The sequence below is a fragment of the Ambystoma mexicanum genome, chromosome 1p (assembly GCF_040938575.1).
Source record: "Ambystoma mexicanum isolate Mex_15411 chromosome 1p, UKY_AmexF1_1, whole genome shotgun sequence".
Classification (NCBI taxonomy): domain Eukaryota; kingdom Metazoa; phylum Chordata; class Amphibia; order Caudata; family Ambystomatidae; genus Ambystoma; species Ambystoma mexicanum.
Window position 1 is genome coordinate 1477021518 of NC_090921.1, and position 17497 is coordinate 1477039014.

A 17497-nucleotide genomic window follows, 5' to 3' on the forward strand; every position below is an offset into this window, starting at 1 on the left:
CCCTACTGCTATCTAGTAAAAGCATTGTCTACTACTCTTTACACCCTCTATACCCTTGGCTCTTAGAAAGCTAATATTCTCCGGACAACTTTTTGCTGATGACATCCATATTTATTTCTCATTTGTATCCCATTTCTCATGGTCTCTCTGCTGTATGCTATTGGATGTCACTAGGTTGTCTCATGCTTAATTACTACACCTCACTTCCCCTATATCATTTCCAATGACCTACTCACACCAGTTTGCACATTTTGAGATGATCTTTGACAGTAAACACAAACTTCCACAAGTCATGCCCATCACTGTCACTATTGCAAGGCTTAACTTATGGAACATTGGAAAGGTTCACCCCCCACTTCACCTACCACACCTAACTCTGATATCAAATCTGGTACCCAGCAGACTAGACTACAGGTCCAACCTTGTCATGGGCCTCCTTCCTTACTGTATGGCTAAAAATCATTCTTAACTTTGCAACTCGCGTTCTTGATAATGTCCCTTTCTCCTCTCCAGCTTCTGCTTACAACTTCCATGCTCGCTGGCTCTTAGGTGTCACATAGACCTCTTCAAATGCCTCCTCCTAGTCTTCAAATCTATCCATAAGTTTGTCCCTTCCCATTGCCCTACCTTTATTTTCTGATATTCACCAGCACACTCCCTTTGCTTCAATACCCATTTGCTCCCTCTCGCTTGCATTCCTTTGTCCACCCGACTTCCTCCTACTACCTCTAAACATTACAACAAATCTACAATCCCAGTACACAAATATATCCTCAAAAAACACATTCTCTTAAAGTGCCACAAGCACTAATTCCCTCATTATCTCTCCCCATGATTCCCCGCCTTTGAACATATTGCTAACAACTATAAAGCATAATCCTTTTGTGTACAAGTTGTAAATAGTTTTGACCATTATAGATTAGAGATTCCCACCATTTTTCTTTCATATTCTTTATATGATGCTAATAACTCCTTAAAGGTAGCCTTACTAAGTAAACATATTGTAAATAATGGTGATACGTCTGTTTGTATTGTCTCCATTACATGTTCATTTCTGATTCCACCAACTGGACCAGAATATACTATAAACAATTGAATGTAAGGCACTAGACCACGGAACTGCTCTAACCTATGCTCCTACTATTATAAGGCATTTCTGATCAAAAGGCCACCCTTGATCAATACAAAACAAATACAAATAAGTGTAGGGAGATCCAACAAACATATGCAAAGATCAAATAACAAAAATATATTTAATTACTTTTTGCAGCGAGACATAGAAACATTTGCTGTACAGTGCAAAAAAATAGTATTTTCAATCAATAAGGTGCTATTTACAGAAACAAACACAATATTTGCACTAGTCAGTGTCATAACAATCAATTAGTTTGATAACTTATCAGAAACACACTGCAAATGTCATAGTTGTGAGGGGCTACTCTGGGCAGACAGAAATTTGAGTACTAGGTTTTTTGCACCATGAATGTTTAAGCTGCCTTCTAAATTCAAAGATGTGTTGCCTCCCTTTGCGGTAGGGAATGCCTTAGAAACAGTAGGGAAAGACACAGAAGAATCTAACTCATGACAGGGGCAGTAAGCCCAACCTTATCCCTGAGAAATTGTGGCGCTACACTAAATAGACACACTTCAAAATACAAATAACCTTGAATTCAAGGTAGGCTTTTCAGGGCTGGTGAAAGAATGTTGGTATCACAAGTGTGCTATTTTGCCACCTACCCACCATCACCTGGCAAAAGAGACAAACCTGTAGTGTTGCAGGCATGTGCCCAGTGCCTTATTCTTAAATCGACCATGAAACATTTACAGCTAACCATGACAGACTCTGGGTGCAGCCGCAAGGTTTTTTTTAACTGTCATGCAGGCCAAGCTATTATGCACAATTGACTGTTAAGGGGAGTTTATGTGCAATGCAATATGTTGAAATAGCTGAATGGCAATTGGCAAGAGTATTCAAAGCTTCCTTTTTGTCTGAGAAAGGGAAGACATACATGTATAATAGACACTGCCCATTGTACTGTAAACTATAAAGCCAGTCTGACAGTGCTTTGTATAAGGATGATAACCTTATTTGATGTTATTACACATTTCTTACAGACGTAAAATGGGGATAAGATAATCAAAGGTACCACTGAGATAGTGCCAATAATCCATACACAATGCAGCAAACTGAATAGCGAGCTGTATTCACATAAAAAATACCGGTCCACATGGCTACTATTACCATCGGCCAAATGATCGGGTTACGCATTTTTATGCATCAATATATTGTGAAACAGAGGCGCCTGGTGATAGGTAATTTTCCCAAAATGTCCATGCGTCAAGGGAAATAGTTTCACTTGAATGATTGTGTCCTGATTACAAACCCAGAGCTTAAACCTCAATGGCTATATTGCTGGCTGGTAAAATTCAGAAAGTGGAATCCAAATAAGTTGAATATTTCCCTATCCTGACATGATACATGTTGTCAAGTAATCTGATTGTCTTTTGAAAGTTAGAATCCTTGAGGGCATACAAGACAGCATTAATTAGAATCTGAAAAAAGCAAATAGTTATCTACTCACAATTAAGCAATAAACCCAGACGGGCAGGGGCATTACCAGGCCAGGTAATGTCCCAGGCCAGACAGAAGCCTGTGCGAAGCAAGGAATTTAACTTTAGCCTGGGGGCATTACCTGCCCCAGTAATACCTCCGCCCGGAGGGGTTTATTGCTATTAGTATCCTGGCACGTTGCACTGGGATACTAATAGTATTTTTTTTTAAATTGAGAAACAACGTGTTTGCCGTTCTCACCTTTAAAAAAAACTAAAAACAAAGCAAAACATTATGGGCACCATTGATGAGGGAACAATGTTGGGAATTAAAAAATCTGCCTGTTACAATATTTGCTTTGGGATACAGGACACCTTACTTAGTTAGGTACAGAGGATTTCAGCGTTCAGGGCATTTCTGTGTCTTCCACCGATAAGTGAAAAAAAATACACCCATAACATGATAACTGCTCATAATTCCACATTGTTGAATATCACATGAGGGAACACATTCTTGATAAAGATCTTGCTGTCTCCCGTTTTGGTGGGTTGGTAATGTGCAAATGTACGGGTGGTTCCTCAATATGCCTAGAAGTAAACAGTAATGAGAAAAAGTAATTATAGATAAAGCAAATCGTCATAGGACAGTATAAGCACAAATGACCTACAATCACAGCAATACAAATACAATGCTGAGAATATGCAAGACAAACTAAATGAATTTTGAGAGCTTCCATGAAAGAAAACAAAGAAGGTAAAATATGACTGGCAGGATGGAGAGCATTCCATGCTTGAGGAGCAGCAACAGAGAAAGCCTCAGAAGAATATTTCCGATAAGGGAGAGTTAATCTCAGGATGTCAGAACTACATGTTTATCCCGACATATGACATGTGACAATTTGCCTGCTAAATACTGCAGGTTGACCCAAAATGGCTGGCTTGTACTAGCAGCCGATCTTGAAAAGTGCTTGAAAGACAATACGGAGCTATCTCATCTGTAATGGGTATCAAATCAATGCAAACAAATCTGAAACATACATTTAACATGTGTATTAGAATAAATTCTACAGGGTTGGGAAAAATAACAATCGGGGTTAGCATAAGCTCAACTAAGTATTAGGATCAACTAGTGCGCACAGGAAACTAAAAGCACCGACTAAACTAAAAGTCCAAAATAAACTAAAAGTTTAGAATGGCTTCTCCTTAGTTTGGACAAGCTTCTTCTCACCCCGGAAGATCTTTGACTAAAGACATTAGACATAGTATGCCATTTAATGTGGTTGTGGAGGGTTGTCCCTGATATTTACAAGTTCGAGGTTCAGGATTAAAAGCACCCTTCTTCTCACTGGGACAGAACTCAAGTTTAATGGTCACCTGAACCTTTTTCTCTTTTGTCTCAAAATCAGTCCCCTTTTCATTTCCAACCTGGGTTTTAGGGTTGCTTGCAACCTCCACATCCATGTTATTCATAGCCAAGTTCTCTTCTCCTTCCACGTGGACATGAGCCACAGTTGTGGGGTCATCAAAGTTCATTGTTGTATGTTTTGTTAAGTAAATTTTATTACATTTTTGTAATGAAAAATGCAGAATATAATAAACAATAGTTAACAATCATTAACCATGTCAATCAAATAATCCAAGAGAAAAATGTAAGTTAACATTTAAAAGGCATCAGCATAGTGCATCAAGGTTACAAAAAGTGAAAAAATTCACAAACATTTAATCAAATAATCCAAGAGAAAAATGTAAGTTAACATTTAAAAGGCATCAGCATAGTGTATCAAGGTTACAAAAAGTGTAGAAATGGCAGTTCTAACCATCTCTGTTGGGAGCCAAGAGAGTGGGGCACTTTTACTGATCTTGTTTCTTAGATAAGAATATTCATGATCCTAGGCCTTGCCCTCTACCTTTTGCCTTCCAAGCCTTCTCTCTTATTAGACTATTCACAAATTCCTCATCCCGGTCGGCCATCGCCTTCTCCTTTCTGCTCCACCTCTTATTTATTGCTGTACGCCTTCTTTCCTTCTCTCCTTCAGCCCTTCAGGCACAACCTTTTTCACTCCTTTGGTTACCTCGTTCTTTCCAAAACACTTCTGTTGGTTCACACGCTGTGAGGAATCTGAGGGCATCCTCACATCTTTCCCCAATATATCCTCCTCCCAGGGGGCCAGGGAAAGGCTGTTGCTATCGGATCCTGACCCTGGGGGTGGATATGCGATGGAGGATCACCTGGGTGAAGGAGACTTGGGGAGCAGGGGTGAGCTACCCTTGGGTGAGACAAGGTATTCCGCATTTCTCTTTTCTAATGAAACTAATATCCCCTAGGATTTTGTAGGTTATAACCAGTTCCTTCCCTATCCTTTCCATTAATCATCTCCCAGTGAACATCAGTTATGTACTTGGACGAGGAAGAAACACACCAGAGCCATACAACCTCTCTGTATTGATTCCTACATACACAAACACCACTTAGGTACTGAGATGAGGAGGCCACTATTAACACAGAAGACAGACTGGAAGAAGAAACATGAGTGGTCTAGTTGTTGGACTCAATAACCTGGAGCCGGGAACTTTAAAAATGGCTCAGCTGAGAGACGAGAAGAGAGGCTTGGAAAGAGGCACAGAAAGAAACCTGGAGAAGAGCGCAAAGGAAAGTTTGTGGCGGCGAGTAGGCACCTTCCCAAGACGCTTGGAGGTACAGAGAGCGTGATCTGGTGCTGCGAGCAGGAAGGGCTCGTTGGCAGTCTGAGGCGGAGCGGAGGAAGCAGTGCAGCACAGAGCTGACTTCAGTCTACCGGAACTCTGACGTAAGCAGTGGTGAATCGAGGAAGCCGTGGAAGATGCTGTATGCCTGAGGGAATGAGCGCGAGCAGACTGCAAGCAGAGACAGGCCTTTCAGAAAGCTGCAGAAAGTGGAAAGCAGACCGTGAGAAGGCCGATGAGTCCACCTGGGTGAAAAGGGGGCCCCTGGATATGGTGGATCGGCAGCTTAGAGAAAAAGACATTTAACTTTGAATAACTGAATTGAATATAAGGAAATCCAATATGAAAACATAATGAACCTAATGAGAAGCCGTGAAAGTGAGTATTGCCAAGAGCCAAGAATAAGTGTGTTAAATGAACAAACATTGCCAAGAGTTAAATAAGCAAGCATTGCCAAGATTAATTGTATCAAATGAGCAAACATTGCCAAGAATTAAATAAGCAAGCATTGCCGAGAGCCAAGAATAATTGTGCGAAAGTAAGATAATTGTAACAAAGCCTGTATGCAAGAGAAACCTGAGTAAAGGGCACCAGGTGTGATAATCAAGAAACCTGAAACAGAGAATAAGTTTCCTAACAGGAGAGTGTACTGGGAAGCTTATGAAGGATGGTGCAAAAGAACTGTAACAATAACTGAGTTTTCTAGCAGGCAAGTGTACTGGGAATCATATGTTGGTTTTACAAGTGAATGATGACAAAACAAGTGATAATAAAGCTTCAATGGCACTTGAAAGGAGATTAAGTCAAGCCTCGCTGTGAAGCTGAAACGATGGCAATATGTTTATGAAACAGATGCAAGTAAGGTATGTTGGTTGCGTGATCTGTAATGGGTGGACCATGTAGTTCAACAACTGCACCTAGACCCAACACATCCACCTAAGGAAAAGCCACTTTGCGATTGTTGTGATTGAGTAAAGGAAGACAATCCGTGTGAACTGAAATTGAGGAACTGAACTTTATGTTTTGGAACAATGAAGATCCCAAGGAATTCTATTATTTTGAAACATTGAATGACTTGAAAGCATGGGGAAGTGAACTCCTCTAACAGTTTGAACCTTGGGGGATACCCCTTTTCCATCTAAGAGCTGGAAGAAGCTCTGAACGCTTATTTTGAACACTTCTCATTTGATGCTGAGATCCCTACATATTCTATACAATTAGATGTGAGGGCAAGTATAGGTTTTGGACACAGACAGACAATTGCTTTGGACTTCCTGACACAGACTATCATTAGTTTCAGTTAGGTAGGGAAGTCTCACCTTAGCATAGGCAAGTTAGGCCTTCTTCCACCCTTCTTTCTATTTTTTATAAATGTTTGTAGCCCAAACTTCATTCAGTCTTCTGTGTCTACTTTATGATGCCTTTACAACTTAACCCCACTTTCCTTGCCTTTTTGCGCAGCCTGGCAATCTGTGTGGACTTATTACTTGCCACTCCTTCTTTGCACCTTTTGACTTCTTGCTGTTCCCAAATTGCACTCTCTAGTAAGCAAGCTATCCCTTGATCTTGCTTGTCCTAAAATTCTCTTCTTTTATTGCCATCCTGATATCTATCTCCTTCCAGCTCCAGATATTTACTTCTGATTACTTCCTGATGGACACCTATGCCTACCCCCTGATGTCCTTCACAGTCCCCCTCCTGATAACCACCTATGTTCATCTCTGGACCATAACCCTATATCATCTCTTGGATATCACCTTTGGCTTTCCCTTGGGGTTCACCTCCTTTCTCCTCCTGAAGGTCACTGCCGATTAGCCTTTCAAGACCACCGCCCCCCTCCTCCTGATTTTCTCCCACTTTCACCACCTCATCATTACTCCCTCCTCCACCTCCATCCTGATATTTGCCCTCTTTGGCCTCTTAAACACCACTCCCACTTTCACCCCCATCCTGATATGCTCCCTCTTTTACTTCTTCTAAACACTAGTCCTTTACCTCTGTCCTGATGTTCTGATATTCTCCATATTTGTCCTCAATCCCCTTGCCTCTTGCTCTAGCTCTTTTGGCTCCCCTTTCTGGTCCCCTGGGTCTCTTCTACAGCTTCCATGTTCCAGTATTGCCCAAGCAATCTCCTAGTTATTGTTCAATCTCTTGCTCCCTCCTACAAACTTCTCCAAATGAGCCCATGTCTCCACCTAAGTCCCCAGCTCCTGTTTTGAACACCCACCCTCCTAGACTGAGGCCTTGAGTTTTTATTAAGCTGTGCTCCAATCTTCTGAGCTGAGCTCCCAGAGAGAGTCTGCATTGGTGTCGTAGAACTGGTGAGAGGCTGGAATTAGCTGCCCCTCATAGGCCTAGCTGAACTTACTCTGGGGTTTGGGTGCCAGACTAAGCCTTTATCTGGCCTGTCCGTCATCTTGGTATTCACTTACCCTTTTCTGTTACTGCAATGCACTGTTTCAAGTGGCATAGCTCCCCTTCATCCTCAGCATTTGAGTCTTATACTTGAAAATACTTTGGCTCTTTTTAATACCTCTGGTTATAAAAGGGGTGCTTGCTCATGATAAAATTGCAACTTTGTTTCAGATGCAAAGGAAGACTGTGCTGGTATTCAAAAGATTAGTATGTGTGTATCATTCACCAGTAGAAATACTTCCAGACCTGCAAATTGACAACATGATATTATGCATGGAAACTCAGAGTTTCTTGAGAATATCTGTTGGACTTTGAAGTGGGTTATTTTGTACAGTGGGAGCAGTGTGAGTTCTAAAAGTATCTTGTGTATAAAGCTGACTGCTTATTAATCAGTGTGTGTGTTCTTTCTCTCACGGAGTTTCAGGCTTGTTAACTTGACTGAGGGGTATACATATCTGTCTGCTGTGAATGCCTGTGTTATGTTATGTTACATGCTATTTGTATAGTGCCTACTGTCATTGGTATGGCCTTGAAGTGCTGTGGGGTTGAATGTCTTTTGGATGACCGTAGTCACAGGAATGAGAAGTGAAGAAGGGGTTGTAAAATTCATATGTGCTTTTATGGCCATTACAAAGTAGCCAGGCTGGGAGTGGCTAGGTTGCTGACAACAGCCCATGATTGTCAATAGTGCGACAGGTGCTATGAAAAGTATAGAAGTGTCAAAGGAGTCATAAGAGACAAGAGACCAGCTGGACCGAATTTTGCATGGGACTCAGCTGTATTCTGTTGGTGGTGCCCCTCGGGCTCAGAGTAATGTGTGTTTAAAGTAGTTGAGGTCAGACTATGTGTATCACATTTGTGTGTGGCTGTGTGGGCAGAGACCCCGGAGAAAGACAGCAGACCCAATGCAGTGCATGAGGGTCTGGTAGAGAAAGGACCAAAACCTACATAGATTTTAAATGTTTAGAACATATCAGTACTACATGGGGGCCCCCTTTCACATCACATCGTCTGGGTTCTTTGACTGAATCTGTCATTAATTCAGTCATGGACGATCTTGCCCGCCTGGTGGGGTGGGAGTAGTATTACTGTTAGATCAGTCTGCTGCTTTCGTCTCGGTTGATCACCCCACCCTGCTCTCCCGGCTGTCGGATGCTGGTAACACTGGCCAAGTTATGGACTGGTTCGCTGCTTTTCTGGCAGATCGTTCCCAGTCAGTATCACTTCCCCCTTTCAGCTCTAAATCTGTGCTGCTATCATGCGGGGCCCTTCAGGGGTCTGCACTTTCTCCTATTTTGCTAAATATCTACATTAGACCTCTTCTCCTTCTCATTCTATCACACGGGTTCAGGTATCACTCCTATGCCAATGACATGCAGATTCTGGTCTGTTTGGACCTCACTCGCTCAGATACTGCGGCTCGGCTGAGGAGATGTCTGGAGGATCTGAGTTCCTGGAAGGCAGCCGATTGGCTAAAACTTAATGGCAATAAGACAGAGGTGCTGGAGGTTGGAACCACCAGCCCCCTCTCCTTTTGGACGTTAGAGTTTTGGCCTACTTCTATGGGCCTGTGTCCTCTGCCTGTCGCCTCAGTGAAAAATCTGGGGTTAATAATGTCATCTTCTTTATCCATGGCGGGACAAGTGGTGGCTGTCTGCAAATCCGGACATTTTATGTTACGCACTTTACGTAAAGTGCTTCCTTTTGTTCTGGGCAAATTTCATGGCCCGATGGTGGCTGCACTGGTGCTCACCACGATCGATTACTGTAACTGGCTGTATTTGGGGCAGCCACGATATCTCACAAATCGACTCCAGTTGCTTTAAAATGCTGCTGCCAGATCTGTGTTGCACCCTCCTTTCCGAGCACATATGTCTCAGCTTCTCAGACAGCTTCATTGGCTTCCCATTGAGAAGAGGATTCTCTTTAAGTCCATGTGTATCGTTCACCAGGCTTTTTTAAGCTTGGGGCAGAATACATCCAGGAAAAGTTTCCACAATATGTTCCTTCTCGCCCCCGGCGCTCCCAGTCTGCCCTGTTGCTGTCAGTTCCTCATATCAGACTATCACATATAGGTGGCCGTGCTTTTTCTGTGTTGGCTGCGAAGGCCTGGAATTACCTCCCTTTGGCCCTGCGGGCCTTGGATGATCACCTTGCCTTTTGTCGCTCCTTGAAAACATTACTGTTTTAGGCCCTCTTCTGCTGTTGCCGTTCCGCTCTTTTAGTGCCATGATGCCTTCAAGGTGTACGTGCGCTGTACAAATGCATATAACATAACATGCAAAATGTAGACATTCCCCCTATTTCTGGTCTAAGTCCTGCCCCTTTGACATCGATTTGATATAAAGTTAATGTACATTTTCTATCAAAATATCAATAAAAAAATATATTTTTTAATATAAAATGTATATAGAAATTTATAAAATATAGTTTTAATATAAAATTGTATATGAAAATATAAAAATTTATATATTTTTTAAATAAAAATGTATACAAAATGTACATGAAAATGTATATACGTTTGAATATGAAAAATGTATATAAAAAGTTATATAAAAATGATTATAACAATTTATTTAAACTGTTTATATAAAAATTAATTGAATGCCCCCCCAAATGTTATCAGCATGTTTTTGAGATCATTTTGATATAAAATGTATATCAATGTTATACGAACTGTATATAAAGTCTATATATAGTATAGATGCCGGCGTGGTAACCTTGGACCTCAGACGGCTGGGACAGGAACAGGATGCACATGGGCAGCTAAGGATTTCTGAGCTCGACAGATGACAAGGATCACAAAATACACATATGGATATTGTTTATTAACTAGAACAGCTATAGTCAGCAAAGCAATTTGAATTTATGATGTAATGATGACTGGGTATCCATCCCCAGAGGAAGCCGCTAATTTTAGATTTTGTTACAAACCCCATTTCTGCAAATTAAGCATGAAATGTATGGGGGTGCAGGAAATATGGGGGAAATCTGTGCTTTGTTGAAAATGCATTGTGCCTCGGGACTCAGGAAACAGCATTGGGGAGGGGTATGGGCCTTCACCCCTTAAAAGCAATGGAGATGGTTTGGGGGTTGTGTGGATTTACCCTGGAGTGAATTTTTGACAGAGCCCTGGGCTGGTGTCCTCCCTATAAGCCCATAACCCCACTTGGCCCACTGGGTTGGAGGAAGGGCTAGGCTCACTTGGCCACCACACTGAAGGGCCCCAGAGTGAAGCAGAGAACTATGCCACCTTGTTAGAAGATTTATCTATTGTGCCTCCTCTAGCTAACTCTGTTATCATGTTAGAAAAGTAAGATATAATAAAGTCATAAACAGTATTGCACTCTTTTGTTTAGTACCATTCTTATTTACAAATATCATATATATCTTGTACATTACGTACGGTAGCCATACTTCACACCCAAACAGTTGGTATAGCCTAGATCAGGAGTCGGCGTGCCTTCGGGACTGTTTGAGGGCCGTGCTGGTGGTGGGATGTCCCCCTGATCCCTCACTGTGGATTTCTGCCTTCTGGCCCTCTACTCTAGGTCCCCTTCCTTGCCCAGCTAGCAAGGTAAAAAATCTTGGGGTTATTCTTTCTGACTCTCTCTCCATAACTAACCAAGTAGCGGCTGTGTGCCAAACTGGCCACTATCAACTTAAGATCTTGCAGAAGGTCCTTCCTATGATACCGGAACCTCTTCGTCCTCCGGTAGTTGCAACTCTGATCCTATCTCGCCTGGATTATTGTAACTCTCTGTTCCTGGCCCAGCCACTCGGCCTGATACAACGGTTACAACAAATACAGAACCTGGCGGCTAGGCTGGCTACGGGCACTCCATATGGAGCTCATATTTCCCCGGTGCTGCGTTCGCTTCACTGGCTGTCGGTAAACCAGTGTCCCTGTTTTAAGGCTATGTGCATTATCCATAGGGCTATTCACGCCCAAGGGGCTGAGTTTCTGCAGGCTAAATTTCTTCGTTACCACCCTGCACGAGATCTCTGCTCTTCTTCCGCCGACCTTTTAGTCGTCCCGAGGTTTCGGTGTACCAGGATAGGCGGTCGGCCCTTTTCCATAGTTGCGGCTAACTTATGGAACGGCCTGCCCTCTGCAATGAGGAAAATGTCTAATCATCTAGCTTTTAGGAGAGCACTTAAAACAACCTTTTTTTAGCATTCGTATTATGGCCTCAACAGCAATGGCTCTGACCTCCCTCTCTAGCGCCATGATGCCTCCGGGCGACCGTGTGCTGTATAAATGAATATAATATAACATAACAGCCTTGTTTTATTTCCCGGCTGCACTCTCAGATATAACTGCCCTGCGCCCCATAATTAGCCATTGTATTCAGCATCATAGCTAATTTGTGTTGAACGTTGCCACGCCCTATAACTAGCCATCGTAAGGTGATACGGGCAGGAAGCACAACCATTAGTGTGCTCCCGAAACCTACCCACTCTTACACTACTACTACTACTATGTAAACAGTGCTAACATAGTTAGCCTCTGAGTTTATTTGTGCTACCCTCCATAGTTAGCCATTTTGATACACTTCATAGTTAGCCATTTTACTGAATTGTGGAAGAAAAGAGTTGCACCTACATGTATAGTATGTGGCAGACGTCATGCAGGATTTAGATGCATTTTGCGGAAAACAAAATGTGTTGCGCCCAACTGTATTTTGGGGGCAGAAAATGTGTTACAATAGACATATTGCCAAGATTAGCAATGCCTTTCATTTGGATATAATTGTAAAGAATAGCCATGCGTCATATTTAGATAGAACTGTGAAGAATAGCCATGTGTCACATTTAGATAGAATTGTGAAGAATAGTGATGCGTAATATTGTGAAGAATAGCCATGTGTCACATTTAGACAGTCCCCCCCGCCCCACCACATTCCCTCCAACAACTATTTGGGGAAATTTTGTACATTGCATGTAGTCTTTCTGGAGTGTAATGCCACTGGACTATTATTTTCATCCAAATTTCTCTGGTCTGAATAGCCCTTGTGAGCTTGGGTATCACCCCCATATGTATTCCCACCGTGATTTAGGGAGTGTGTCTTGAAGTGTCTTCTCCCATCTCTTCATATATTGCCATTTGACATCTTCCTCCAGAGTGTTTAATTGTTTGTATGTGTACGAGATAAACTTTTTTGTACCCGAGTGTGTCATTATGTATTCTTCGAACGGGGTCAGTTCTCTCGTTGCTGTGTGTTTAATGCATGGGATTCTTAGCCACTGGTATAATTGCTTGAATCTGTATCTATCATTGGCATTCAGACCAAATTGTGTTGTGCATTCTGCAAATGTCCTTATCTGTTGTTTTTGAAACATGTCCCCAATCATCTTACATCTCGCCTCTTCCCATTTCCGGTATGACCCTTTCTCCAATCCCAGCGGGAATTCTGGGTTACTGAATAGAGGCATGAAGGCGGCTGGGTCTCTAGTCAATGTTCCTTTCCGTGTGGCTTTGTCCCATATATTTAGGGTCGTTTTCATAATTTCGCTTATTCGTACATTAGGGTGCCTAAAATGTTTCCCTAGCCAGAGGAGGTGTCTGGTGGGGGTGGTGGCTACCGCTCTATCCTGTGCTGCCCAGATTTCTTGTGCCCTATCCGGTATCCATTCTTTCAGGACCCACAATTGGGCCGTTTCATAATATTTCTTAAAGTGCGGAAGGGCACATCCTCCCTCTTTCCTCTGCGCCATAAGTACTGCACTGGATACTGTGGGGTGTTTCTTGTGCCATATATATGCTGAGATCAACTTTGACAAAGATTTAAAGGACTGTGGTATTCTAATCGGTAATGCCTGAAACGCATACATAAGTCTTGGTAGTATGGTCATTTCTACTGCTGTTATTCATCCCCACCATGATACTGATAAAGGGCTCCATCTCGAAACATCCTGCCTAATTTTTTCCAGCAGTTGCAGATAATTTTGGGCGTATAGCCCTCTATCTTCCCCGTTAATGTGATCCCTAGATACTTGACCCCTTCCTTCGCCACTTTTAATTGTAGTGCCTTAGCTCTAGCTTCAATGAGTATTCTATTCCCAGCAAGTATCAGGATTTCTGACTTTTGTCTGTTTATTTTTAACCCTGATAGGGCTCCATACATCTCGATCTCCTGCATAAGGCTCGGGAGGGATCTCTCTGGGTCACCCAGAATCACCAACATGTCGTCCACATAAGCGGCTATTTTATGTGCCTGACCTGCCATTTCTATTCCTTTTATTTCTGGCATGTCTCTAATTCGTGCCAGTAGGGGCTCTAGAAATATTGCATATAGTAGGGGTGTTAGGGGGCACCCCTATTTAGTGCCTCTCTCAACCTGCACTCTCTCGGAAAGCCCACCGTTCACAGCCACCCGTATTGATGGGGAGTTGTAGATGGCCCGTATCATGGCTATAAAGTTATCCCCCAGGCCCATCTTCCGGAGTATCTGGAAGAGACGTGACCACTCGATGCGGCCGAACACTTTCTCCGCGTCGAGCGCTAATACTATGGCTGGGGATCTTGTCATCCCTATCTTTTCCACCAGATGTATTACCCTTCTGATGTTATCATGAGTCTGTCTGCCCGGAACAAACCCTGATTGATCCTGATTGATCAATTTCGGGAGGCTTTGGGCCAACCTCGTTGCCAAGATTTTAGTATAAAGTTTTGCATCTAAGTTTATCAGCGCAATTGGGCGATATGAGCTCGGGAGTTGTGGATCTTTCCCTTGTTTGTGGAAGACCAATAGCTTTGCTTCATTCATGGATTGGGTTATATTCCCTTTCTTTTTAAATGTGTTAAATAAGTCTGTTAGAACTGGGACTAATGTATCTATGTACATCTTGTAGAATTGTGCTGTATAGCCATCTAGGCCTGGGGCTGTGTTTCGGGGAAGGTCCAGATTCCCCTATTTACCTCTTCCACCGTGATCTCCCTCTCTAATTGTTGTTTTTCCTCTTTTGTTATCCCCGGAAGGTGGATTCCATCTAGATTAGCGGACTGCCATTCCCCATCCGGGTGGTCCGAGGAATACAGATTTTGGAAGAATTGCTTAAATATTGCCCTTATTTTGGACGTCTGTCGTATTTTGCCCTTTCTCGTCCGTCAGGGTTCTTACTGCCTGGTTCTGTTTCTTCCTTTCAGCTGCCTGGCTAGAAGTTTGTCGGCTTTATTCGCCTTTATATAGTACCAGTGTTTTGCGTATAACAGATCTCTCTCTGCCTTTTTACTACAGAAAGATTCCAGCTGCCCCTGTACGTGTCTCAACGCTTTTTGTAATTTGTGGGTGGGTTTCAGTTGCATTTCTGCATGGATCGCCTTTATGCTTGCTTCTAATTCCTGTTCCCATCGTCTATTCTGTTTCTCCTTCTGGGCCTTAAGGGCAATTAGGTGTCCTCTAGTTACCGCTTTTAGGGCATCCCATAATGTTTCCCTGGATGTCTCTGGGGTGTCGTTGATTGCTAAATATTCTTCAATGTGTTCCTTAAGTGTGTTTCCCATTACTGGGTCCCGGATTATATCTGTAGGTAGCCGCCATCTCCACATCCCTGCGTGCCCTTGTGTCAGCGACAAATCTACCCACAGGGGTGCATGGTCTGAGAGTGAAATAAAGCCCATCTCTGAGTGACGTATCTTCCCCTATAGTCCTGAAGAGACCCATATGTAGTCTATCCTGGACATCGTATTGTGGACATGCGAGAAATATGTGAAACCTTTTTGCCCCCCATTCATGTTCTGCCAGACATCCTCCAATGCCAAATTGTTAATTTCTTGCTGTAGGCCTTTTGATGGGGTTCCCTGGTCCTGTTGGGTGGTACCCGATCTATCCAAACTTGGGTCCCAGGCAATATTAAAGTCCCCTCCCAGTATAATCTCCCCCTTAGCTGAGCGTTCCGTTTTTTCTAGGGCTTCTTTAATGAAGCTTTCCTGTCCCGCATTTGGTGAGTATAATGTCACCAGTGTGAGGGGGTACCCTTCTATTTTCGTGTTCACTAGGAGGTATCTCCCCTGTTTATCTGCCTCTGTGTTAAGGATCTGCGCGTTTAATGTGTCCTTTATGGCGATCAATACCCCAGCCTTTTTCTCCTGTGCATTTACCTGTATTTCTGATTGTACCCTTTCATTCTGATCTTCCCCTTATCCTTATTTTTAATATGGGTTTCCTGTAGCATTACGATATCAAATTTCCCATGTCGTAAACATTGTTCCACTTTTTTCTGTTAACTGGGGAATTCAGCCCCCGGACATTGTATGTTACATTTTTTAACCCCATTCTGTCTTGGAACATGTGCTTTTACGTGCTGTGCTTACTGCTGCCTCATTTAAATGTTGGTCCTCCCGGTTCCCTCTCTCCCCTGAACTACGAAACCCTCAACTTGCGTCCCCTCCCATTACTGCCCTGAGGAGGGCTCTGGGGCCTATGCTGGCTCAGGCGTACCGCCTTGTGCGCCATGCCCTCCAGTTCTCAGGGATAACTTTGAGGGGAGTCCTAAACCCCTCCCTTGGTACTTCTACAGCTCCTAGTCAGTCCCCTCCCACCCCCTGGCACCAGTATGATGGTCTCTCACTCCTCCATTCACTTGGGAGGTGTGCTGTGGTGGCGTTGAGTTCTACTGCATCGAGATCTCTATCCGCCATCTTTCTTTCCCGAGTCCGGACCTCTACTTCTTTTTGCTGGGATGCCTCATTCTTCTATTTATCGTCTTCCATTCCCACGGGGTCCTTCGATTTGACGGTCTTTCCTCTATGCTCTGTGTTTGATCATTGTCTTGTTCCTGCAGGTCCAGTATCTGTATTCCTTCCTCCCTTGTCGTAATTCTTCGCTGTTTCCCCTCCCATGTGAATAGTAGCCCAAAGGGGAAGGTCCACTTGTACCCGATTTGTCTCGCAGTTAACTCTCTTGTCACCTGCCCCATTTCTCGCCATTTTTGAAGTGTCGGCAGTGCTAGGTCTTGGAATAGGTGGATGTCTACCCCATTCATGCATGCAGATGTGGTCCATCGCCCTTGCTTTCCGGAGTATTTGTTCCTTTTGGGAGTAGGAGGTTAGTGCCACTAGGATGTCCCTGGGGCGGGCTCCGGGTCTGCCAGTTCTCTTTGGGCCCACCCTGTGTATACGGTCTATTGGAACCTCTATCTCCTTTGCCATGTCCAGTATGTCCTTGAAGACCTGCTGTACCGCCTGTTTCAAGTCCTTGTCCTCCACCGATTCTACCATATTCTTTATCCGGATGTTCGATCTCCTTGAGCGATTGTCTAGGTCCTCGCATTGAAGCTCCAGATTATGCGTTAGACGGACCGGCTGTTCCTATGTCACCGCTCCTTGCTAGGTCTCCTCCTCTATATTCTGCACTATTTTCTCCAGGGTGTCTGTTCTCTCCCCGATGTTAGCCATTTCTGTTTTCATCTCTTGCATCGCCATTGTGCGCTCATCGATGTCATGAGTTGTGACTGGAATTCCCCGAACCATGCCTTCATGTCCTCTTTGGTGGCCATTTCTTCTGGGGAGGAGTCTGTGTCAGTCGCATTTGTTTGTTCATTGTGCGGTTTCGCTTTTTCTTGTGTCGTCTTATCCGTTCCCCAGAGGTGGACTAGGTTCTGTTCCTGCTTCGCTTGTAGGTGCTGTGGCTGTGACAGTGGCTGTCTCCCCCTTGATTTTGACATGAGTCCTACTCCCGTATGATCTGGATCTTCTTGTGTGTATCTTATTTTCCCTCCTTCCCTTGGATTTGTGTGCATTTAAATATCTTCCTCCTTGTCTCTCTTTTCTGTCTTTGCCTTGTTGTATATTTCGGCCTGCTTCTCGTCCCAGTCTGTATGGATT

General features: G+C 43.4%; 1 protein-coding gene across 2 annotated transcripts in view; it reads right to left on the reverse strand.

Moving 5' to 3' along the window:
* Positions 1 to 1236: 1236 nt before the first annotated feature.
* The window catches only part of TTC24 (tetratricopeptide repeat domain 24), a 639301-nt gene continuing 623040 nt past the window's right edge, over positions 1237 to 17497 (reverse strand). Inside the window, exon 12 of one of the 2 annotated variants that reach the window (XM_069607144.1) lies at positions 1237 to 3138. In XM_069607144.1, coding sequence (XP_069463245.1) covers positions 3045 to 3138 — 94 coding nt within the window. In that variant the 3' untranslated portion in view covers positions 1237 to 3044. The remainder of the gene's footprint in view (positions 3139 to 17497) is intronic. The other variant, XM_069607145.1, reaches the window with a different exon arrangement.